Source organism: Tympanuchus pallidicinctus, unplaced genomic scaffold (assembly GCF_026119805.1).
Source record: "Tympanuchus pallidicinctus isolate F22 unplaced genomic scaffold, pur_lepc_1.0 scaffold9, whole genome shotgun sequence".
In the NCBI taxonomy this organism is placed as follows: Eukaryota; Metazoa; Chordata; class Aves; order Galliformes; family Phasianidae; genus Tympanuchus; species Tympanuchus pallidicinctus.
Genome location: NW_026294813.1, coordinates 12,245,427 through 12,271,582, shown reverse-complemented (window position 1 = coordinate 12,271,582; position 26,156 = coordinate 12,245,427). Strand labels below are relative to the sequence as shown.

The following is a 26,156-nucleotide window of genomic DNA, read 5'->3' as shown; positions in this document are numbered from 1 at the left end:
TTTGATGGATGCCTTCCGGACTCATTATCAGAGCCTGTATTTTAAAATATATTAAAACACTGCAATCCTTTCTTTCCTAAAGATTACTACTTATAATGATGACCCGCAGCACAGTCTCTTCAAACTGAAGACCCACAAGTTTGGCTTGCCTTTTTGTACTTCTCTGCACATCTCTTGGCTCAAATGGTTTAAAATCAGTTTTTAGTAATTGGATAGGCTTAGTTTGGTCCTGTTCAAAGGAAGTACTGGTCACAGTACGATGGTGGTAGTACTGCTCAAATGCAATGAGATCTTGAGGTGGAATAAGTTTTGGCACCTGGAAGTTCAGAGAGAAGAAAAAAATGAAACAGTGATAAAACGGAGAGACCCCAGTCATACTGGATGAATATAGCATGTCCTGTTTGTATCTCAGTTATATAAACACAGTTAATCTGTGGAGAGAATGAAAATGTAGCAGCAGAATCCAAAGCAACATGTTAATGTGCAAACTGTTCCCATTAAACAAAGTAGAAGATAGGAATTTCCTTGTCAGAACTTATTTCCCTAATATGTTCTTACGTATCTGGCTGAAGATGAAAATAGGAAATGCACGCAAATTTCCAAATGTTTCTAGGAAAAATGTTTGCATTCAGCTGAAATGGGTGAGCACATGAGATTCTGTCAGAACAACATGTTTCAAAATACCAGGCTCCCAACATCCACAAGACAAAGTTTTCTTTCCAAGCCTAAAAGGAAAATGCCTATAGGGCATTACATTTCTGCCCTGTATGGAAAAGAATTTCTTACTGCTTCCTTTCTTGTTCTGTAAATAATTGTATTTAACTTTCTGTAAAACCAGCAGTGATTACTTTTTGTGACAGAAATATTATTTATCATTTTGAGCCAGTAGATTCTTTAAACAATTCCAAAACAGCACCAAGCCTGCTTTAGATTAACATTCCAGTATAAAGGTACTGTTATTTTATATTTATATCATTATAAATACTATATAATATATATATATATATATCTATATTATATATAGATATTAATATATATATATGTTATATGTATTAATATATATATTATATTATAATTATATATAATATAGTGTATATAATATAATATATAATACTGTAACAGTATCATTATAGATACTGTTAGTTCCAAACTCTCTTCTGTCAGCTGGATTGAAGACTTCCAAATCTCATAAAGTGGAAACACTAACTAATCTTTGATGAATTAGAAATCACTATACTAAAAACTCTTGCAACTTAGAAAAATGTATTACTAAATCCAGTACCTTCTTTTGTTGAGGTAATTTGGCATGGAGCAGTGATATTCCTGTGTGCTGCAGCGTTTCTCTTTCATCAGTCTCTTTTGTTATAGGTTTAACAGGTATTAAAGCAGTGATGACTGGCTGTCTTGTAACTGGTGGAAGTCTAACTACTGGATCAAGATTCAAGTGCAGTAGGGGAATACCAGCCAGGTTGTTGGTGATCACTGTATTGTCCATTTTCACATTACCAGAGAACTGCTGCTCAAGTGAAACTTCTCGTTCTTCATACTGACTTGAGCATAGGTGTTTGGAGAGTGGCTTATACACAGTTTCTGCCCATCTTTTCTCTTCCTCTTGGATTGGTTTCAAGATCTCAGGTTTGTATCTACTCATGTTCCAGTGTGCTGCAGACTTCCCCCTTCTTTCTTTGTATGATGACTGATGGTGCCATAAAGAATCTGATGAATTCCAAGCTACTCGTGGGGGTGGTCTTGCAAAAGCTGATGACATTTCTATTGGATCTAAAAACGCTGGTTTGGAATGATAACCTGATTCAAGCTTAAGCAAAGGAAATCCATCTGAGCAATCTGTGCTTTTTTCAATAGGGATAAACTTAGGTGCTTTCTGAACATCTGAGGAAGGAGCTAGGAGATGAAGTTGTTTAATGGAAGAATGCAAATCTTGTGTTGGTGGCATAAATCCTGTCTCTTTGCTATGGTTTTCTAGTAGGCTTAAAGGAACGTTCTGATGATTCTAGATCAGAAAATAAAAAAAAAAGCATTTGAAAGCACAGTGAAACAGCTGATAAATATATGTACAAAAATATGTTTGGTTTTTGTTTATGCTTGTTTTTGTCTACAGCAATCACTACAAGAAGATTTAGCAATTCAACACAACAGATAACAAATTACAGAATATATACAGAGACATTTACATCTTCAAAAGTGACATACTGATACACCTACTTTTATATGGACACAGTTACTTTCATCTTTTGAACTATTTGTTGGTTGAAAATGTGAGCTTTTTTGATCATATTTTTCTCTATCATCTTCAGTGGACAGTTCTGTTTTTAGAGAAGCACCGGCAGAACATGAAGGTCTTGCAGAGCCATTGACTTCTGTTGGGGGCACAGGCTGGATTCCTTCCAGATGAGCAGATTGATACCGTTCTAAAGTTTGTTGCACATTTGGCAGGTTGGCAAATGATGACTGCACTATTTGCATTAAACTCATGAAGTTGATTTGCTGTAGCTGCACACACAAACACATGAAGGTAACACCGTAAAAACACTTTTAACAGGGATCCTCACAAAAACATCATCTCTAAGCCATGTTCTAACAGTTCACTATCTTATCAACATAAAATACACAGTACCAATAAACAACTTCCATAAGTTTCAATGAAGATTCATTTGTACGACTGCTTATTGAACTGAACTTGAGATATATTAAAAATCTGTCATAGACAGGCTTTGCTAAAGCAAGACAAATTCCTTCACTTTTTCTGTGAAGTTTAGGTATATGTAAGCTTGTACATAATTGTTTCAATGTGCTAACAAAAATTAATTGCTATCACAACTATGAAGTTATTACAGCTTCAGAATGTTTCCTAATCTAAGCAATTAGAGCACACTGAACTGTTTGAATTAGAACACATTCAGCCTTTCATTATTATGCTAATAATTTTTAAAAACAAGCAAATACTTTAAAACAGTAATTATCCCAATTGTACGTTAAATACCATTTTATACTGGGAACACAATTTTCAACAATGAAGCACTCTTACCTGAACTAACTTAAACATTTCATCTTGGAGCATCTGTCTGACAGTCTCTGATGTATTCAGTTTCTCTTCTGTTGAGACTTCTTTCTTGATGTCTTCCTTTTTTGCACAAATTGAAGTACTGGAGATAACACTTGATATACTTGACACAGCAGCAAGGGAAGGCTGACCGTGACTTACAGAAATCTCTATGTTACTTAACAATAGAATGAAAAGAATAAAATTGCTAAAAACACTCATAGTACAGAAAACATATAGGTTATCTTAAGTTAATCCACAACATGTTAAGGATATCTTGATTTATCTAAAATATAATGAATTTGTTGGAAAAATTTAACAATTAACACTGCACTATCTTCACATAGGCCTTTTTTTCCTAGCACTTAATAACAAAGTGAATGAAAAGTAACAGTAAAGACATAAGATCTACAGTTTTCAGTCACAGGGAGACTGAAACATCGGCTTTTCTAGAGATACAGAAGAAAACAATGCTGCAACAGAAAAAGGTCCTGTTAGTCATAAAACCAAAAAGATAGAGAAAATGGAGATGGACACTATAATATAGTGAAATATATTATATTTATTAAATTATAGCTGAAATATAAGAGATGGCAGATTTACTTTCACTTAAATGACTAATCGTGTCTTTACCTATTTGGATAATTAAAAAGCAACAATAAAACTGCAGATTACTAAACATTAAAATACAATGTACCAGATGATATTAAATAGCATATTTTTCAAGTTGTTCACAAAGATAAATATTATATTATGATAAGACTATATCTTATCATAGGTACTTTACTTTAAGAAGTTTTATTCATGTGTTATCCTGGAAAAACTGCAAGAGTATGTGATTCACAAGGATTATGGCATGAAAATGTTTCAGAAAACTTACTCTGTATTACAGTTTTCACGTACAAATATTTTGCAATAAAAATTATGTTACTTGACACTAAAAATTTAACAAGAGCTTTTTTAACAAGAGCTTTTTTTTCGTTGTATAAAACACCATAGGTTTATCTTACCTGGGAACCTCGGAATTTTGCTCTAAAGAGAATGATTGAGAAATGGTGCTAGTAGCAACCTCAGTCATGCTTCAAAATAAAACAATAGAACAAAAAACCAGACATTGTAAGTGCTACAGTAATTTGTTGTGCTTTTCATTTTTTCCCCATTTTATGTACAAACACTTTTGTACATTTAAAGCAATGATACCTGAATGCCACCTTATCAGAGCTACATTGAACTGTATTACTTCAATTACTGCATTACGCTGCAATTTGAGCTGGCAAATATTGACATTCAAGCTTTGTCTCCCTAGCAATTAGAAACTGACTCAAACAAAAGCATGGAAAAGGTTCTGGCTGTTCACACAAACAACAGGCAAAAAAAAAAATAGATTGCTTGAAGCAGTCAAAAGAAGAGAACATCCAATAAGCAATACAGGTTAATATTAGCTAATATGATCCCAATCTGCATTCCAAGAAAAAAAAAAAAAAAAAAAAGGAAAGCCAGAGTCATAAGGAAACTTTTATTTCCCTAAAGCTGGCCATTCTTGAGTTCTTAACAAATATTACATAAACAGAATACGGATTTATATGCCAGTGAAATAAGATATTAAAGTCAGTTGCTGTGTATTATAGAAAAAGGTTTCATTATGACAAACAAATTTGGTAGGATCATGAAGAAAATTGATACAAAAGAATAAAAATAGGTGGTTACATTTCTCATTAAGTGAAAAAAATCCCCAAACACTAATTCTTCATAGCAAACAAAAAACCCTTTTAGAGTAAAGTTTCTTCCCTTGAAAAGCTTCAAAGAAATTAAACTAAGCAGTAATCAACTCCAACTAATGATGTAACAATCAAGCTTTATGGATTGTTTCCTTGTTTCCATTTTATTTTAAATGATACTATTTTATTTTATTTTAAAATATATTTTAAAATATTCATCTAGCTCACATTAAATTTAAATCAAGTCAAAATTACGTAAATTTCTTGAAATTAAGTTCTGTAAAATATCTCCCTCTCTCCGTCAGGAGATGATTAATTTACCAACTATATTCACTTTCATCCATATCTTTTAAATTGTTTAACAAGTTAACAACTAAATTTCCTAGAAAAATAGCTCTCCCTCTGTAATTTGTCTGAAGATACTGCTCCAACTTCAGAGAAGAATTTTCAATCTGGAAACTTCTCCAGTTATTCTCCAGTTACATACTTCAACCAGAAAGAAAATACTAGTCCTTACCACAAACCATGCCTGTATTACCTTTTCATTTCTAAACTACTCATTAATCCAACCAGCACCTTGTATATGCAAAATGCCTATTCATGTGAAATAGAACATGACTGAAATTTTCTTCCAGTCTATGAGTTTGTTCCTACAGTAACAAACCCACTCAGATTTGACTGAGTCCCATAATTAGCAAAACTGCAAAACTACAAAACAAAAATTTTAACTGTTTTTAAACAAAGTCAAAGGGAAAAATAAAATAGTAAGTCTCTCACACATTCTGTTCAGCCTTTCTTTCCTTTGCTTTTTTCATCTTTTGGTCTTCTTGTGGACTATCTACAGCTGAATTGGAGATGTCCTGGAAAATAAAAAGATGTGTCTCAACTTGTAAATTTTTACATACCCCTTCTGCTTCAATGAAATGTTATTTTATTAGCCTAAGTCAAACATATTTTTCATTAAACAGTCATTTTAAAAAATCTGACAAAAACAACAAAAATTACACACTTATCAGAGGACAGTTGCAGCTTACGTATTTGGAGATATCTTAATAATTCCATCCAAATATGGTTTGTTTGTTTTTTTTTTTTTAAAATTAGTTGTTATATGTTTCTATTTTCAAGTTTGTATCCAGATACAGTACCCTGGAAATCAAGTCTGCTAATCTCACACCTCCTATTAAGGATGACAATAGGGAAACAAAGTTTGTACACAGAAGCTACTCACAAACTAAGAAACTGAAATAAATCCAGGACTTCACATATGCCGCAGATTCACTATAGTAATATGTAGTAATACATAGTGGGGAATTGAAAATCATTCCATTACTGGGTCTAATTCTATTAACAGCACTGAATCCAAAGTACTACAGGAGAGTAAGCTGTTGCAATCCACATTCGTTCATAGTAGTTCCTAGCCAATTTCAAATACAGGAGAGTTCTCTTGGATGATACACGAGAATGAGGTTAATTTATAGATCTAAACTGACTTTTCAGACTCCAACAAATAATACACCTTTATACATTCAATTTAAAAATCAGGTAAGCAAGGAAGCAAACAAGTCATAAGACATTACTTAGTCACCTTGTGACAACTTCCAAGTCAGCATACATTTTTTAGGAAATAAGCTGTAATACAGCTAGCTATGGTAAACAAAATAGTTATAAAATTCTGCTAAACAGAAGACCACCTGTTTTTTGTTTGTTTGTTTGTTTAGTTTACATGGTTTTATACATATCTATGTGTACATAAATAGTATATACTTATATACGGTGGTACACAACCTGTTATGGAACATAATTATATGCCTGTTGATATAGGCAGACACACACTCAGTTTTACAAACACTGAATCAATACTGAAAAATGTTTAGAGTAAGCTTTACTCTAACACTTTACTACTGTTTAAGTACTAATAATTTTTACTACTGATTTCAGTAGGGAAAAAAGATCTCCATTTCTAAATTACATTGAGGAATTCTCGACAAGATGATAACTGATAACTTGCCTTTCCAGGTTTGATCCTGATAGAGCCATTGGAGCTCTTTGGAGTTTCAAATGGCTCCTCAAAGCACTCTACAAAAACAAACAAAATTATTCTAAATCAGAAAACGATATGATATACAGCACTGTTACGCAATTTCTGTCAGCTGGTTTACATTAGTCCACTTTTTTTCCTATTGAGGAAGAAAAAGGGTTGAGCTATCTTTCAGCAAATTCATAGTTTGTCTTATTACTACTGATGTGATGTGCAAGGAATGTATAATTCTACTTCGGCAAAGCTCCTACTTTGGTATGTCAGACAACAGTAAAAGAATATAGCATAAACACAAACCTTCACTTTGTGATGTTATGTCTGACTCCTCCTGTAGAAATGGCTCAACTTCATTAAGATCTTCAGTCACATGAGGCAGAGAACAACTCCCATGTTTAATTTCCTTCTTAGCAAAATATATTGATTTTGTAGACATTCTGATCATTGGAATTAAAAAAAAAAAAAAAAACACAGTAAAAATAACCTAAGTATCAGACTTCATTTAAATATACTGTTCCTCTCAGACTGCAGGCTAGAGTATAACAGTAAAATAAACACTGCTGTGATATAATCACATAAAATTCCCCAACAAATTTCACTTAAACTGAGATAAATACTATTTTTTGGAATAGTGGTAACATTTTACTGAAATTAAAGGGACCGCCTTTGAGATGCTCTTCAGAAAGATGTAAAGAACACATATGACCTACCAAAAAGAAAACGGAAGGCATAAATTGCATTGTGACTTTTAGATAATCTCCCTAAGATTACATTTATGTCCCTCACAGAAACTTCCTTTATTATAAAAAAATAAAATAAAATTTATAGGAAACACACACCAGTGTCTTTAAATACTAACAGCAGATCTTTCATTTCCTTAGCGCAGCAGTAGATGGAGACAAATGTTACAAAAGCCATCAGTTTACAGAATCTCCATCTCCAGAAGTGTTTAAGATATGAAGAAATACATATTTACCCCTTTTTCCATCTTTCTTTCTGACACATACATCAACATAGCTAGATTAAAGATCCAGGGGAAAAATGAAAACAACAGAAAAAGTCAAGAAAAAACAATTAACATTGTGAACTATCATCTCAGTATAAGAATGAAGGTTCTCTCTCTCCCTGTATAGAGCTTGTTATTTGAGAGAATGATGATTGTTACTAAATCAAAAATCTGGACTGTATTTCCACATTGCTAACTGTATGAACAGTGATGTAAACTGACATTTCAATTCATACGAAACAGCCATCTTGTTTGCTGCCTAGAGGTATGTCTGGGGAAGGTAGATACTTGGTCTGATTTTTTTTGTCAATTACAAAAGTTCTATAAAGCGAAGTCTTGCAACAATTTTTAGGACAATATTCAAGACTTCTCCTTCCAACAGTGTTAGTCCTGGTAATGCTTGAACAGCAAACATAAGATTTTTTCTAAGTATGAGAAATAAAAGGAGCCGAATATGAGAAATAAACAGAACAGAATGACCAAATACATTAAGTTCTCATGAATATTTCTTGTAACAGACTTGGTCACCGATTTGAGAAGAACTGACACAATCATGTGATATTATGAGGCATAAAAAATCTGGATTCTCTTCTACAAAACTGAGACAATATTACTCTATAAAAGAGAACACCTTAACATCTCCACCAAAATTAGTAACTTACATATATATAGAAAGAATATAATATTATCCTGTTTCAGGAATAAATTCAAGTGATGTAATAGACTACGTATAGCCATTAGATTTGAGCATGAGATTGAATTTACATTCAAAATTTAACATAATATAACATGCAGAAACAGCAGAACTCTTCATCTCGCTATGTTCATTAGCTGGGGAATGACAAACTGGAGTTCTTAGATAAAAAAAAAATTACCCTGAACGGTTTTCACAAAGGTTGTCATAGGCTTGTACGTTATGGACATCAGCTGGAGGATTGGCTGAAGTGCCTTCAACTACTCCACGTTCTCTCTTGGTCCTAGGCTGTGCTTCTGATGGAGATGTAGATTCTTTCAGACACTGATTACCTGCATTCTATTAACAATAATAAAAAAAATTCACTTGCTTTAGAAAAAAAAAAAAAAAAAAAAAGACTTTAAAAAATACTGTTTCATATGCTATGTTTATCTTCATACAATTTCCTCTGCAACAGAGAAATTCTGGATTTACACTTAAATATGGAGTCTGAGTTTTCACCTTTTGATTAACAAAGAAATGGTCCTCTGAGTTATGTAGAAGAATTGTGAAATAATATATGTTTCATGATTCCTTTGTCATTGATGTGACAATTAATATTCTCCATAAAAGAAATGCAATAATATTTGGTTTCAGCACCAGTAAAATAGACCTACTTCAAATTATCACTGTATGAAAGGCAAAAAACTTACATAATCATGCATAGTTAGCACACCCAGTATTCTGGCAGTAAGTTGTAAGTAAAGTACATATGGTGCTTGCAAGAAAACAGCATATGGAAACCAAATACAAGTCAAAATCTCTCTGTGAGAAAAAATCTTAACAAAACCCCACAACCTCTTCATCCAAAGCATTTCATGTAGCATTATTTATTTATTTATTTATTTATTTTTACAAATTCCCAAGTTCAACAGTGTTAGCTGGAAATTCGAAGTTCACTTCTCACAAATTAACATCTAGCTTTAGTCAAAATGCAACCGTGCTTTCCTCTAAGGACAAATAAACTTGCATTCAAGTTTCCTTTGACAAAACATTCTTTAATTAATCTTGTTTTTCCAATAATCTGTCACCAATTCTGGCTTTCTTCACATAAAAATAGACACAGTGACGTAACTTCTAAGCATTTGCTCAAATACTGTGGTAACTATTTAAATGACTTCTAAAAGAGGATTTTTATTTTCAGCTGAAGTTTTCCCAAAATTCTGGTATTTCTGGAAAATATCTATTTTCTGAGCAACTCCTCACTTCAAGACTATTGATCAACTCTCCTTTTCTTACTGAGAATCAAACTATAACGTAAAAGATGTGTATAATCTTGTTTGCTGGAATAAATTTATTCTTATTCCACCCCTCTCTTACCTTAAATGTTACACTTCTTGCTTGTGTTCCATCTTTGCACAATTGTTCTAACAGCCATAAGGAAGAAAGAACAGCAGCTGCTGATGTCTTCATATGTATCATTGGAAGACTTTCTTCCATGGACTCTTGTTTCTTGGAACCACACAGCAGTCTCCTGTCAGACCATCTGAGCATCCACTCAAGTAATCTTGCAATACTGCTAAATTTATCCGTCAGTTCTATTGCTAGTTCTTCTCCTGGTAAAGTATCAGGAAAATAAGCAGTTTTGTACACATATTTAGAAGTTTCCAGGGTTTGTAGTGTACGGGCAGTACCTTTAGGAACAGTCTGGATTGCTGATGCAACAGTTACCTCTTGATTGTCACTCTGAGCTCTGTAAATCGACTTGTGTTTTAAACCAAATAATCCTTTAACTTCTTTGATTGGGTCATACACAGAAGGTTCTGTCATCTGCACAGTGGACTGTACAATGTCTGGATTTTCCAGAACATTTTCGCTTACACGATGGACAGAAACTGTTTCAGAATTGCAGGATGTCAGGGTGACAGTATAGCAAGACCCTGCTCTAAATACACTTTGGCTTCTTGCTTTGGCTTGTCGACGTTTTAGTGTTGTATGAATATCAAACAAGAGAGAGTTTAATTCATGCTTTCGAAGAAGTCCAGAGAAGCTAGTAAGAAATGGAATTCTGAGATCACTGTACTTTAACAGATCTCTCTCAAGAACATAGCTCAGAAAGAGCTCTAAGAAATTAACATACTCTTCATCATCACGTTCAAATTCCCATGCACCAACTATAGGCAAATAACACTGATTCTGTGAGTCCTTTCTGTACACTTTCTCCATATGTTTTGTTTTCCAAGTAAGAGTTTTTGTCTTGCAGGCAGCATTTTTGCTACCTATCTCCCCTTGTCTCTGATATTCATTTTCCCTGTTAGACAACAAACAAAGAGTTAACACCAAAATCAACAGTAGGAAGACTTACACGGAAAATGAGTAAATGGAGCATTACTACTTCTTCATCCTCTTTTGTTAAAAATAGGAAATTGACAAAAAGAAGCTTACACTAATGCAATGTTAAGATGGCAAATTAAAAATCAAACATAAAATCCATAGTTCTCACAAAGATAGGAGCTCAAAAACATCATACGTGCATTTGGACACAGCTAATAATGATTCACATTTCAAGAACAATATTAGTCACATTGCTTGACATAATATCATCAGTTCTGAGATCTGACCAAATTCATTTCTCATGTGGTAAATTACTCAAAGTAACAGTTATTGTATTTGATAAGATTAGTAAAATAGAAGAACAACTATATTTTTTCTTAACTGTTTTCTGCTACCACTTTTTCATACCTTTGAGGTAAAGGTGTTTGAACTCTTGTTTCTTCAACAAGCAAAGCATCTGAAAATGTGTCTACACTTTCAGCCTCACTGTGCAACTGAGGATTGCCAAGATCAGTAAGTGTGCTTCTGCTTATACTAGTGCCTAGAGAGACCTTGTCATAATAGTGCTCTTCCTGAAAATCTGCTCCTTCTTCTGCTGGCTCCCAAACATTAATTTCTATAGGGCCTATATTCCTTATTACAAGTTTCAAGTTCTTCATTCTTGCTTTTTCCATAGCCTGTATAACAACAGACATAATTTCTTCACTTTCAGGATCTGCTCGAAAAAAGAAAAAAGAGACATTTTAGATGCAAATTTTTCAATTTTGATTTACTGTTTCAGACTGAGACATAAACAAATGTCACCATTAACTGTAGCCATTTAAAAATCTGACAGCAAATATGATGAAGTGGGTAGAACCATTGACATGGAAGTTGTGATATGCTGTTATTGGCAGACATATTATAAATAAAGATCTTGCCACAAAATCCTCTTAAAATTGTTTGAATAAAAATTGTAACTGTTTTACATGAGGCACGAAGAAAGAACCACACAGTTGTAGTGGTTGGATGGGATCTTTGGAGATCATCTGGTCCTACCAGCAGCTAAAGCAAGTTCACTAGAGTAGATTTCACTGGAAAGCATTCAGGTGGGTTCTTCAGAGGAGATTCCACCACCTCTCTTGGCAGCTTATTCCAGTATTTTGTCACCCTCAAAGTAAGTTTTTCCTCTTGCTCAGACAAAAATTCCTGTGTGCCAGTTTATGCCCACTGCCCTTTGTTTTGTTGCTTTTTTTGTTTTGTTTGGGCACTACCAAAAGGAGACTGACCCCTTTGTCCAGACAGCCACACTTTTATATATTTATGAGCACTGATAAGTTCGTCTTCTCAGTCTTCTTCAGGCTCAACAGTCACAGATCCTTCAGCCTCTCCTTGTAATAGAGATGCTCCAGCCCCTAATAATCTTTGTAGCCCTCCGCTGGACTCCATCCAGTAGCTTCCCCTCTTTCTTGAACTCTTTCTGGGGAGACCACAACTGAACAAAGTATTTTAGATGTGGCTTCAGCAGTGCAGTGAAAAGGGGAGAGAATCACCTCCCTCAACCTGCTGATCGTTCTTTTTTTAATGCATCCCAAGATAACATTGAGCTTCTTGTCCACAAAGGCATACTGTTGGATCATGGCCAACCCATTGTCCACCAGGATTCTTTGGTCCTTTTCTGAAAAGATCCTTTCCAGCAGGTCAGCTCCTAGCTATACTGATGTGTGCAGTTATTCCTCCTCACGTGTAGACTTTAAACTTGCCCTTGTTGAACCTCATGAGATTCCTCTCCATCAAAGCTTGTACAGGTCTCACTGAATGGCATCACAGACTTCTAGTGAGTCAGCCACTCCCCCAAGCTTTATATTATCAGCAAACTTGCTGAAGTGGTTTCTACCTCTCCATGCAATTCATCCTGGATGAAGATGTCAAACAAAACCATGCCCAGTACTGATCAAAATTGAACACCTTCAGCTACAGGTTTCCAAATAGACTCTGCAATGTTAATCACAACCCTCTAATAACCTGTTAACTACGAAGATAAAAAAGAATGCTCATTTAGTATTTCTTGAAGAAAGATGCACATTACCTTGAACAGTACAGTGTCTGAGCCGCTGCTGAAGACCATTATATTTATCTCTTAGTGGAACTCGTACATCTTCAGGATTAGGAAAAGCTTTAACAAAAATTTCTGCCACCTGAAACAAAACAAAGTTTCTTTTGAAGTCACTCACAGAGAATTTTCAACACAACTTACACCATCAGAAAGTCTAGCCTAGAAATGCTAGAGAGTAGCATTTACAAGAAGAAAAAAAAAACAAAACAAAACACATTTGTGGTAATATCTACTACTTTTGTTCTAGCTTTCATTTCTTTTACCTTTTTGATTGGTGGCAGTTCTCCAAGCAGGCTCAGAATTACATCTTGAATTAATTCTTCAACATTCATGAACCTGCAGAAAGGAAGCATTCTGCAAGCCCATTCTGCAGCATTCAGACAATGCTCAATTGTGGAGGCACCATACTCATTCTTCTTAAGATCCTAAAAAACACTTGTTACATCAAAATAAATTTAAACAAATAATATATTTCAACAAAGTTATTCACACATTGCAAACCAGTGATTCTTTCCTGGATAAATTATAATCAACATAACTTTCAGAGAAAAAAAGAGGAAAGAAGGAAACAGATCAAAGTTGCAATTACCATAATTTATAATAAAAAACAAAAGACATCCTTTAAAACCAAAACAATTCATATCCTGCTAAAGAGCATGTTTCAATCCATTTGGAGTGACATTTAAATATTTGGTTAAATCGTATGTACTTGATTAAACACATGGAATTACTATGAGCAGTAAATCATTTTAATGTAACTTAAGGTGATAGTAACTTCTTTATTAGGAGCACGATATTTAAGCAAGCTTTCACAATGAATTGGTTTATTTTCAAACTGTCAGTGGCTTCTATCATATTTGTCACCGCTGCAATAAAAAAGGAAGCAAACTGCTGATGACAGCTGAGCAGCGAAACAGATATAATAGAAACTTACATCCATAAAATTACAGTATATATGCCAAATATATTTATGTCAGTAGTTTTTCTTTCTTTCTTTTTTTCCTTGATCTTGGACATAAAGGTACAAGTAGAAAAAAAACCTTTAAGTTTTCATATTTTTCATTATTTTTTTGAACACCAAGACTTGGCCTCTATCATAAAACTTGCTTCATGAACAGAAAAACTGTAAGCTAACTATACATAGAACAGAAAAGACTCAAAATAACTGCGGCAGAAATATATAAAATACTTCAATTAGTCAGCAATTGTACAAACTACTGTTCTTCTGGCAGCATTTGTTTTCTGTTACCTGAGCTGAATACCAACCAAAAACAGAAGAAAAAAAATCAGAAAAAACTAGTAGGAAGTTTTAGTTTACATGTACAGCACTATTCCATAGCAAGTACTTACTGCACACCGCAACATCACATTAATTTTGTCCTTCTTTGCAAATAAAAGTCTTCACAGAAATGTACATAAAATGTCTAGTATTATTCTTACAGGTGTATACAATTAATGTGTATCTCTACTAAACTAGTAATGTAATCACCTTATGACTGTTTGCATTTTCCCTTGCAGCTTGGTACCGCCTACAACTGTCAGATAATCTTTCACGAACATGAAACATCCAACACAATGCACACAGCTCTCTGAACCAACCTATGAGGAAAACATGCAACATGGTGAGGCTCTACTGAAATAAATAAAATAAAACAGCTTGAGATTTTCAGCTAGAAGAACAGAATTTATTTTAACTCTTTTAACTCTTGCTTTGTTTTATTTTTACATTCATTAGATTTGTATCATAAAAACATAAGAGTGGCTTCTTTTGGAAGAGATCTCAAAGATCATCTGGTTTCAGCTCCCCTGTTGTATGCAGGACTACCGATGGCTACAGCAGACACTAAATCCTCCAGGGATGGAGGATGATGCAATCTAGCACAGGAACCTTTCGATTCAGTGCTTTAATAACCAGCATAATTCAAACCTGGAAAGAGAATGTTCTTCTGCATGCAATGCAGTATAATTCTGATTTGAGTTTCTGTGCACCTGTGGAATTATGTTCTTTTCTCACCTATGAATTACTGTATTTTTTGCCATACAGACCTAAAATTTTACAGGAAATATCATCAAGCTGACGGTCTCCAGAAGATGTAGATTTAGATTCAGACCAGAAAGCAGTATGGAAATTGCAGTAATGAAGCAAAGTCTCTGGGAATGGGTTCAGTGGAGGAAGAGACCCTTTCATTCGAATCTACGGACAAAGAAAGTAAACAATCAATTATTTTGATACGATTTGTCAATTTGTCTATGTATTGATATATGTCAACAAATGTTCTTTGTACATCGAAATGGAAATTAAATTAAAAATTTCAATACATCACTTGTAAATGTACAGCCTCTCAGTTATTAGCAAAATATTGTCAAGATCAGTAAAACTGCTTTAACCTTTCCCTTTTCTTCAAGTCAGTATTCTGAAAATTCATTTAAACCACTATGTTTAGTGTGAGCTATGGCAAACAAAATGCTTTTCTTTGCACAGTACAGTGAAACATAAGAGCAAATATGTATTCCTCCCATTTCAGCTGCTACTCCTTACCATTTCCCATTGCTAGCATTAAGCCTCTGTAACCATTAAACGAAAAAAAAGAAAACAGTATTTATTTGTCTGTTCCCAATATAGCTCTTTACTTGAATGCAGGTGCAGTGGTTGAAGGAAGATACAGTCACACGTACCCTTCTCTACCAAGTCAACCTGTAACTCACAATAATAAAAAAAGGCCTCAGTTCATACACCAAACACTCACCAATATATTCCAAACTTTGTTCTACGCTTACACTTAAGTAGAGCAAGACCTTCTGAGCTCTGTGCTTTGTGAAGCAAGATCACTTCACCTGAATTGAGTATCATGTTCTCTGTTACAGAATCAATGCTAAGCTGATTTGAAACACATTTTCAGGAAGCTGTAGCTCCCAAGTAAAATTAGCTTGTTTCTTTCAAATAGAAATATAGACAATTTTGTACTTCACCAAGAAAGTACAGAAAGAAGACAATTCTATGAAGTACATTATCAAATAAATTTACATTCCTTATTTATTTATTTTTTTATATAACTGAATATGGAATTGCAGAATTATGAGGATATTAAAAGCATGATTTGAATAAGTCCTGGTGAGACCAAATATTCCTGTAATGCAACCAAAACCCTGCCAGTAATATCTGCTACAGATAATCAAATTCTGAAGAAAAACCCTACAAATTAAATGCTTACTTTTTGCATAATTTTTCTTCCCAACTTCAGCTGTAAAATATACCACTGTGCGGCAGGACAGGAGCAACAAGCGGCCCGGAAGAGCAAGATAATTCGCTGAAGAACTCCTGATACCTTCTGACGATTTTCTATTTCAGTTTTTAAAATAATATCATTGCAGTCTTCCTGAAAAACAGAAAATCCAAGCCAAAGACAAAGCCAAAAATTATAAAGAACATATTATCAGAAAGAATAGTAAGTAACATGACCTAAATATCTTTTTTGCTCCTAAGAGTAACTCCTTGCATTCCTCTTAAAAGCACACATTTTTTATTGAGGAACCCTTCCCCCCATTCCTTTACCCCCCCTTCTCCCCCCCCCCCCAAAAAAAAAACAAAAAAACAACCCACAAGAAAGACACATGAACTTTCTTAACACTACTTTAGTAAATGAACAGACAGGGAAAAACATGAGAGAGAAAAATAAGCTGAAATGAACAAAAATATAGATGATTATTTCATAAATGCATTCAAACATGGAACAAAAATTTTTATCACATACACTCACTTCACTGAGAGAAGCTGGCTGAGGACAGTATAATGGTGGTGCTGGTAGATAAAGCCCATCTGGAATTAGACCACAAAATTTTCTACTAAGATCCTTTACAGAATCTATCAAAAGCTGAAATGTCTCTGAGAGAATATCAGCATCTGCCATAACAGCAGCTTTCAGTAGCTCCTGCACTGAACTATAGAGGACATCTGCATCTTCTTCTTCAATTGGATCTATAAAATATTAATCACAGAAACCAATAAATTAATCGAGTCATTACATGGCATTTATTCTAAAATGACATAGCTATATTTTCAGAATTCATGTTCATTTACAACAGTGCATATATCTTACCTACTTGTATAATATTTTTTTCATTTGGAAATAGTATTCAATTGCTAATTTTACTTTTTACCAGGTTAAGGGAGAAACTACTGCCTTTCAATATGGAGAAGACAACTTTTCAGCCATGCATTTGCCTAGGATAAATTCTAGAAGTTTCTTCACATAAAGAAGGCATAGACTGCACATCTTATTATTAATGATCATAGCAATTCTTTTATAAGTGAGAATAACGATAGAGGACAGGGAAATCACAGAAACACAGAGTGGCCAGGGCTGGAAGGGACCTCAAGGATCATGAATGTCCAACCCCCTTGCCACTTGTAGAGCCACCAACCTCCCCATTTAATACTAGATCAGGCTGCCCAGGGCCCCATCCAGTCTATGTTTTTTTTATATATATATTTGTTTGATCTTTTTGACCTATTATTCCATTTTCTTCTCATCTTTTAGAGGTAGCAGGAACTTCAACATAAATCAGTAATGGGCTCCTAAAATTTGCATACTATCATAGTGTTCAATTTCCATTTCTCTTCCTTCTGCTTGTTTTGAAATACATGTTGCCAAGTCTCCCCATGACCTATCGTACTTAGAGATTGTTATACACAACATGCTTTTCTGTCCATGAAGCAAAAATTATTTGAAATGAATGTAAAAGAATCTCAACAGAGTTCATGATACAACTCACGTAAACAGTAATTAGAAGCCATCTCTGGACAGGGACTTAAAGAAAGTTTTCAAAACACACACAAAAGAAATAATGACAGTAAACTTTCTGTAAAACTTACCTAGATAAACGGAGGAATTTTAGCAGTAAAGTGTTAAATTAGGTTATGTGATAAAAACCTCACGTGACATGCATGCCACGGAGCAGAGAGACCAAGAGAAGGTGGGAGAACCTGAATAATACCCAGGCCAGTCTACTGATAGGACTGTCACAGGAAAAAAAAAAATCCACCTGTAAAAGTCTTGTCTCCATGCATTCTGAGTGACATGCATGCTCACTAAGCAATAAAAAACAAAACAAAACAAAAACAAACTTAATTACCGTAAGAGAACACACCATCATCCCACGGTGTGAAATACATCAAGATGAGCCAATGGGAGTGGCTCTCTTAAGTACCTTTTGAACAGACAGTCATCACTTTCAAGAGGGAAAGGCCACACCATAAGAGATCTCTTTGGGATTGTCCAGGACTCATTACAGGATCCTTGTGAAAGAAATTGAAAGCATGGCATTGAATTGTGCCAGCCTCACCGTTTTTGAGACCTGTCAACATGTGCATATTTTTCTGAGAGAGAGACACTACCCTGTGTGTCAGCATGTAAGAGTTTAAGAACTGGTGGCAGTGTCCATTTTGCCAGGATTAGGAACAAGTGAGGCTATGTGAGCATCAAGTCAGGGTGACAAGCAAGCAGAATGCTCTGAGTGTGGAATGAGTGTAGCTCACGTTCACGTGATCAAGACTGCACGAAATGGCAGCTAATACAGGTACCAAGTAAACTGCTGGAGAGACCACTTGAGAGACCTACTTGGATACTTGGGAATAGGTCTCCTACTTGGGAGACCTACTTGGATAACCCAATTGGATTAAATGAGGAGGTTGGTGGCCCTGCATGTGGCAGGGGTGTTGGAGATTCGTGATCCTTGAGGTTCCTTCCAACCCTGGCCATTCTGTGATTCTGTGATACAAAGTAAATCCTGATCAGCAGCCAGAGAGGCAGTGTGTGCCAGTGCACATGTGACACTAAGCATGAGACCACAGGAGAAAATGACTACTGTAAGGATCAGGTGAAGACTAAAGATCTGTTAGAGATCTCTATATGTGTTTATAAGGGCTAAACACATGGGAAGACTGAAAACCAAAGATCAGCTATCTATTGGAACGACTATAAATCTAAGACCAACTTCCAGGACAGTGCAGCCTGTGTGAAGGGAAACAAGGATATCTGTTGGTGAGTGGGTATATACCAGAAACTAGCATGGGGACCAGGTTTTGGGGACACAACCATTCAGATGTCAGTAACACAGAAGACTGGTAATCCAGACCCAGTTGGTAAGTTACAGTATCATAGAATCCATAATGGCCAAAGTTGGAAGGGATCTCAAGGATCATGTATCTCCAATCCCCCCTGCCACAGGCAGGGCCACCAACCTCCACATTTAATACAAGACCAGGCTGCCCAGGGCCCCATACAACCTGGCCTTGAACACCTCCAGGATGGCCTTTCAGGGCAGCCTGCTCCAGCACCTCACCACTCTCTCTGTAAAGAACTTCCTCCTGACATTCAACCTAAACCTTCTCTCCCTCAACTTAAAACCATTTCCCCTTGTCCTGCTGTTATCTACCCTTTCAAAGAGTTGATTCCCCTCCTGTTTGTAGGCTCCCTTTAGGTACTGAAAGGCTGCAATGAGGTCACCCTGCAGCCTTCTTTTCTGCTGGCCGAACAAGCCCAGCTCCCTCAGCCTGTCTTCATAGGAGAGGTGCTCCAGCCCCCTGATCATCTTTGTGGCTCTCCTCTGGCCTCTCTCCAACAGCTTGCTGTCCTTCTTGTACCTGGGCCTTCTGACCTGGACACAGTACTGCAGATGGAGCCTCACAAGGGTGGAGTAGAGAAGGACAATCACCTCTCTCTCCCTGCTGGCCACCCCTCTTCTGAAGAAGCCCAGAATACCATTTGCTTTCTAAGCTGCAACAGCCACACTGCTAGCTCATGTTAAGCTTTTCATCCATCAGGACCCCCAGTTCCCTCTCCACAGGGCTGCTCTCAAGGACCGCTCCTTCCAGTCTGTATGGATGCTTGGCATTCCTCCGGCCCATGTGCAAAACCTTGCACTCTGCTGTGTTGAACCTCATCAGGTTCACCCAGGCCCACCTTTCCAGCCTGTCGAGGTCCCTCTGAATGGCATCCCTTCCTTCCACCGTGTCAACCGCACCACTCAGCTTGGTGTCATCAGCAAACTTGATGAGAGTGCACTCAATTCCGTCATCGATGTCATTGATGAAGATGTTCGAATGCACAGGTCCCAAGACAGACCCCTGGGGGATGATGCTCGTTACTGGCCTGGACATAGAATCATTAATCAACACCCTTTGTCTGCAGTTTTTCAACCAATTTCTAATCCACTGAGTGGTCCACCCATCAAATCAAATATTTGGAGATAAGGATGTGGTGGGGGACCATGTCAAAGGCCTTGCTCAAGTCCAGGTAAATGACATCAGTTAACTTCCCCTTGTCCACCAATGCCATCACTCCATCATAGAAGGCCACCAGACTGGTTAGGCATGACCTTCTCCTGGTGACTCCATGCTGCCTGTCTCAGATCACACGCTCATTCCTCATGTGATCAAGTGTGTCGTCCAGGAGGATCTGCTCCATGATCTTCCCAGGTGCAGAGGTGAGACTCACCAGCCTGTAGTTCCCTGGTCCTCCTTGCTCCCTTCCTTGTAAATGCGAGTGACGTGACCCTTCCTCCAGTCATCCAGGACCTCACCTGACAGCCACAACTTTTCAAATATGATGGACAGCGGCTCGGCAACCACCTCAGCCAGCTCCTTCAGAGCCCTGGGATGCACGCCATCCGGCCCCATAGTCTTGTACACATTCAGTCTGACGAGGCAATCTCGTGCTTGCTCTGCCCTTACAGCAGAGGGGGATTTACTGCCCTGGTCCCCACCTAGAGGTTTAGGGATGCAGGGCTCAGGAATGTGAGAAGCATTAGAATCCTGGCCACCAGTGAAGAGTGAGGCAAAGAACTCATTCAGTACCTCAGCCTTCTCTTCTTCCCTTGAAGCCAGCTCTCCTTTTACATTTACCAGAGGAGGTACACTCGCTTTGGCCTGTCTCTTCTGGACAATGTTCCTGTAGAATGTCTTCCTATTGTTTTTCATATCCCTCACCAAGTTCCTTTCTGCCTGCGCTCTGGCTTTCATGATCCTACGTCTGCAAGTCCTGACGTCATTCCTGTATTTTTCCCTGATGATACACCCTTGTTTCCAGAGCTTGCGTGCACCTTTCTTTGCCCTCAGTACGCCCAGCAGTGTGCCTTGCCAAGCCATGCTGGTTTCCTGCTTCCTCTGCCGCTTTCTTATTCATAGGGATGGAGAGCTCTTGTGTTCTCAGGAAGGCATTCTTGAAGAGTAGCCACCTTTCCTCAACATTTTTGTTTTTAAAGACAGCATCCCAGGGGATCTTGGCCAGCAACCCATTGAACAGTTTAAGGTTTGCTCTTCCAAAGTTAGGGTCCTGACCCCACTTTTTGCCAGGATTTTCGAGATCACAAACTCGATCAGGGCATGGTCATTGCAGCCTAGGCTGCCTCCAACTTTAATGGCTTTAATGATCTCCTCCGCATTCGCATTGGTGAGCAGCAGGTCATGCAATGCTCCACCTCTGATTGGTATGTTCAAAGCTAGCTACTGGGGGTATCCACACTGTACATACACTTGTATATATAAATGGATCTTTATTCTGAGCAGCAAGAGGCAGAAACAGGAGTAAGCTGCTGACATGCATAGCATTTACTTAAACAGTGCCTGCAGGCAGTTACCGAGGTGGCATGCCATACATAGACTTTATGAACACGTGTTTGTGCATATGCCTCGTGGTCATAAACTCTCAGCCTTGCTAGGTTTTAGGTTTGATGGAGTTAGTAAGCCTCATCTCTCTTATGTGATGAGATTTGTCCCTCTTGTACTTTAACATGGCGAAAATAAATCATTTCAATCTAGTTTTGGTGACACTTTCCATACTATTTGCATTTGTTTTCTTCTCTTTGTTTTAAGGAAGCATTAGTTTTCTTCCAAGTTTAAGTAAATCTCACATATAGTCAAACAAGGATTGGCTAATATATGTGAACAACAGTGGAATAAATGGATTTACAGGGATGACAAAGGGCTGTGTATGAAAAACTTTTGCATGTAAGCTATGAATGAAACTGTATAGTCTTCCTTGAACCACAGACAAATCTGATAATGGCTTCAATTTTTAAAATGATAAGCCAAAAGCCTATAAAATTACAGCATTTGAATATACCACATTATCAATTCACACAGAGAAGGTAAAATTGTTATTTCTTTTCAAGACTACATGTAATATGCAGTGTGACTGTGAACAGCATAGAACATGTAGTGAAGTGACATGAAAAACAATCACAAATACTCATAATTTTTATGTACCTGTAAACCACTTATATTTAATATGTTCTTCAGTTGTTGTTTCAGAAGTAGCTGGTTGTCCCAGCAAAGACTGTAGTTTTTCCTGAAAAGTCTGCATTGGTGATAAGCTTAACGGCAGATGATACTCTGTGATTTTCAGTCTGAAAGCATAGCAAGCAACAGTTTTTTAAAAACAAAAACTAGAAATTATCTTCTGAAAGAAAATCTAATACAAAGTAGCTAATTGTAACATGCTAGGTCCTACAGATACAAGGAATCTGAGAATAGAAATGTTTGAGGAAAAGGATACGTTGTTAAAATAAGTTAACACTTAAAGCTAAATAACAAAACATATTACACCAATTCCAAGCTCAGTTTTACCTTGTGAATTCATCAGAGCTCTGACAATATAGACTGTAGGCCACACCAATTGAGACTGAGAGTTTCCAGTCACCAAGCCTGCGCGTTAGCCATACAGCCTCTGGAAGGAGTCCCCCAACAAAGAACAAGTCAAGAGCATATTCTACTGTCCACACAGATGAAAGGTTCTGGTCTCTGACAGCTCTTGTAACCAGATGGCGTTCTAGTGGAATAACACGAGGAGATACATCTGAGACACAAAAACACAAATTAAATTTAAACTGACCTTGGTGCTGTAAGATGAATTATACAAAATTCATACATTCATAATGCTTTTTGATTTTTATTGAGCTCCCTATTAGAGACACTGAAGGGTCTATCTGCAGCTGGCATATGCAGCTCATCATATAAGACTGAGATCAGTATTTTCCTGCTTAGTAATGTGGTGCATACAATGGTATGCAAAATCAGCAGGTTATTCTAACTTCAAAGTTTTGAAGTTGACACAGTCAACAGTTGACAGTACATTTGTCAGTACAATACATATGTTTCTGATATTCCAAAGGGCATATCTAGGCTGAATGGAAATTCTCTGAGTTTTTCTACTACTCTGAAGTTGTACATACTTGACTAAACATGTAACTGTAACAGATACAAAGCCATAATGCAAATCTAGAGGAGTATCACATTATTTTGAGGCTTACACTTACTTTCAAAGACTATGAAGGCACATATACCACCATATATACCACTTCCTGTTGTAGTATAGAACCATTAAAATCATCAACGGATTCAAAAATTTCTCAGAAAATCTAAGCAATCTAAAACGATTAGGGGACTACCGCATTTCTCCTACGAGGAAAAGTTGTGAGTGTTCAAACTGTTCAGCATAGAAAAGGCTCAAGGCGGATCTTACTGAATGTGGCACAGCAGTTTGCCCTGCAGTCCATGCAGGAGGGCACACAGGGAGGACAGCAGGTGGCCCACTTTCTCCCTTCTGGGAGCAGTACTGTATTAAAAAGTTTGTACTGTAGTTTGTCCAGGCAGGGCACTTGATCTCAGCCAGAACAGTGGTGAGCACTCACCTGACAGCTGTAACTGTGGAGTCAGTGGAGATGTAAAAAAGTAATTTCTATGTAATTGAACATGTAACTATGCAATTCAATTTCCCATAGGCTACTATCTTTGTTAGCAAAATATTTTCAATAATGAAGAACAACAAAACGTTAGAAGAACAAAAACTGAAGAACAATAAAAAAATGTTTATTTCACAGAGAGACATCAACATCAACACTCCTTAACAGCAATATCTGGAAAAATTAAGTTACTGTTAAAAAATTAAGTTAAAGATGCTGAAAACAAATCAACAAGAACAATAGACAACATGAAAAAAAACATTTTTCAATGTGTTCAACAAGTTAAACACAGCAAATTAAACTTCTTTAAAAAAAAATAAATACCTGGTTTGATGTGAAGTGGATGCAGGATATCAACATTGTGTGGGGGAAAGATATAAAGCAGCTGATCTGTGAAATAAGCAGCCATGAATCGAGCCATGGATCGAATCACAGCCATAGCAGTTTCAGTATGAACATTTGTTATCATCCACAGTTCATGCTGAGAATACTTAGTGTCTAAAAATAAATAAAACGGATATCAAAACATGAAGGAAAATGGTTTTAAATTTGAATAATAAAATTGTTTTAACTTTAAAAGAAATTAGTATTAATAAGAGCTATAGTATTCTTCAACTTATTAATAAGTTTTCAGGATGTGAGAGCTACATCTTTTTCACAAATTAGCTGTTATACTAAAAGATTTATATTAGGTTTCTAACGACTAGAGATGGGCCTCTAATATCCATGCTCAGATCAGAACTGAATCAAAAACTTCAAATTTGGGAAGTCAGATGCCACATTATGACTTCACAGAATACCGATACAAGCATCTGCAAAAAAAATATCCCACTGTCAATTTCAGATTGGTGACTAATCCTACATCAACTATTTCAGCATACTGTATCATAAAAAAAAAAAAAAAAAGATCAATACAAAAAAAAATTGCACTATGTACCCATTGCCTTTCTTATGCAAAGTCTTTTCTTCTGCAGATTTGAATCCAGGAATATTTTAACAGGTCACACCTCCACTATACAGTGAAAGATGTTTGGCTGCTTACTCACACATCTTTAAAGTAACTTAAAACAAATCAGGCTTCAGTTCAGTGTAAAAAGGAAAGCATTACAATGTGTGCGTGGGTATATAAATTAAATATAAGATTATCCAGACAGTATAACATGCATAACCAGTTTTATGTAATACAAACATACCAGAAAAATTTTCCATCTGATTCACTGAGAGCTGTGATCGCCTTAGAATCTCTCCTACCAGATGATCACAGAGTCCTTGAGCCTCACATAAGTTATAATGATATAGGTGGCAAAATAATATAGCAAGGTAATATCTACTCTGAAGAAAACACGCTCTTTTTCCTCCTGCATTAAAACAGGAAAGAAAAACAAACAAACAAACAAAAAAAACCCCAACCAGTCAGAAAAGGAAAAAATAACACCACAAAAAGTCAGCTAAGGTCTTAAGCTCAGTATTCCTCCTCTTCCAGAAACATATCTATACAAACACCTACTCTGAGAAGCTGAGTATAAGTAAGGAACAGTTGTTCTTTGATACGCAATCTTCCTTCAAACTATAAGCTACTAGTAAGTTATAATCCATAATGATTTCATTTCTGGAGACCTAGCAGTTTTCTAAACAATACAGTATATAACTGTTAAGAGACAAAGACAGGACAGCTCAAGAAAGCCTATCCTTTAATGAAGGGCTGCCTAAAACACAAAGACATTGCTTTGAGATTCAGAAGGCTTTCAGTATCCTTACTTCCTTCTGCACAATATATTTCTCACAGTAATTAACTAGATAAACAATTCTTATGACACTTAGGAAGAAGTTCTGTTCTGTTTCAAAATAACTCCTAAATAAATCCCTGTCACAAATTTTATTTTGCTCTGTTTATCCTCAACCACTAGTACATTTTATTTTACTGTAACTGCCATTGACTTTGTCCATCAGTTTTTCATTGTTACTTCCTTGCTCAGAAGAACACACTTAGGATTCTCCTGTTCTGAATACTCTACAGCTATAGGAAAACTGGTATCGATGCAGAAATGCAAGAACTTTTCTTAACATAACTTTTGGCTGTTCCCTATTCACACACTAACTTAAACTGGAACATGCATCCTTTGCCTGTTCTGCATCCCCTTTTAGGAATCAAGAAAATCAAGAATAACTGCATACAGTCACAATACACACTCTCCCCTCCCATCACCAGCAAAAAGTTTTCATCTCTTACCCTTTGCCTTAATTTCACAAAGACATCTTCTCCAAACATCCACAGATTCTCTGTATGAGCCTAAAAGGAATTTCTCCTCCCCTACAAAAACCACACATGCAATCAATCAAAAATTCTATACAGGTAACATTTTACATCTGTAAACATACACTCACTTCAGAATTACAGGTTTATGACAAGTAAAAGAATACATACATCTCCAGCAATTTTTAAAATCTACTACATTACACTATATTGAACTGTATGATCAATAGAGGCTGATTG

At 36.3% G+C, this 26,156-nt stretch overlaps 1 protein-coding gene across 1 annotated transcript in view; it reads right to left on the bottom strand.

The window, feature by feature from the left end:
• CPLANE1 (ciliogenesis and planar polarity effector complex subunit 1) overlaps positions 1 to 26,156 on the bottom strand; it is a 63,719-nt gene that overhangs the window by 22,695 nt on the left and 14,868 nt on the right. The window contains exons 13-34 of the mRNA XM_052670398.1: positions 25,893 to 25,973; positions 24,856 to 25,020; positions 23,987 to 24,160; positions 22,548 to 22,776; positions 22,188 to 22,327; positions 16,675 to 16,898; positions 16,135 to 16,299; positions 14,969 to 15,116; positions 14,412 to 14,521; positions 13,186 to 13,347; positions 12,896 to 13,004; positions 11,236 to 11,542; positions 9,874 to 10,804; positions 8,696 to 8,853; positions 7,115 to 7,251; positions 6,788 to 6,855; positions 5,557 to 5,639; positions 4,072 to 4,140; positions 3,047 to 3,239; positions 2,224 to 2,511; positions 1,283 to 2,011; positions 150 to 316 (exon numbers count right to left, since the gene is read on the bottom strand). Of these exons, the coding sequence (XP_052526358.1) occupies positions 150 to 316; positions 1,283 to 2,011; positions 2,224 to 2,511; positions 3,047 to 3,239; positions 4,072 to 4,140; positions 5,557 to 5,639; positions 6,788 to 6,855; positions 7,115 to 7,251; positions 8,696 to 8,853; positions 9,874 to 10,804; positions 11,236 to 11,542; positions 12,896 to 13,004; positions 13,186 to 13,347; positions 14,412 to 14,521; positions 14,969 to 15,116; positions 16,135 to 16,299; positions 16,675 to 16,898; positions 22,188 to 22,327; positions 22,548 to 22,776; positions 23,987 to 24,160; positions 24,856 to 25,020; positions 25,893 to 25,973 (4,837 nt within the window). The remainder of the gene's footprint in view (positions 1 to 149; positions 317 to 1,282; positions 2,012 to 2,223; positions 2,512 to 3,046; positions 3,240 to 4,071; positions 4,141 to 5,556; positions 5,640 to 6,787; positions 6,856 to 7,114; positions 7,252 to 8,695; positions 8,854 to 9,873; positions 10,805 to 11,235; positions 11,543 to 12,895; positions 13,005 to 13,185; positions 13,348 to 14,411; positions 14,522 to 14,968; positions 15,117 to 16,134; positions 16,300 to 16,674; positions 16,899 to 22,187; positions 22,328 to 22,547; positions 22,777 to 23,986; positions 24,161 to 24,855; positions 25,021 to 25,892; positions 25,974 to 26,156) is intronic.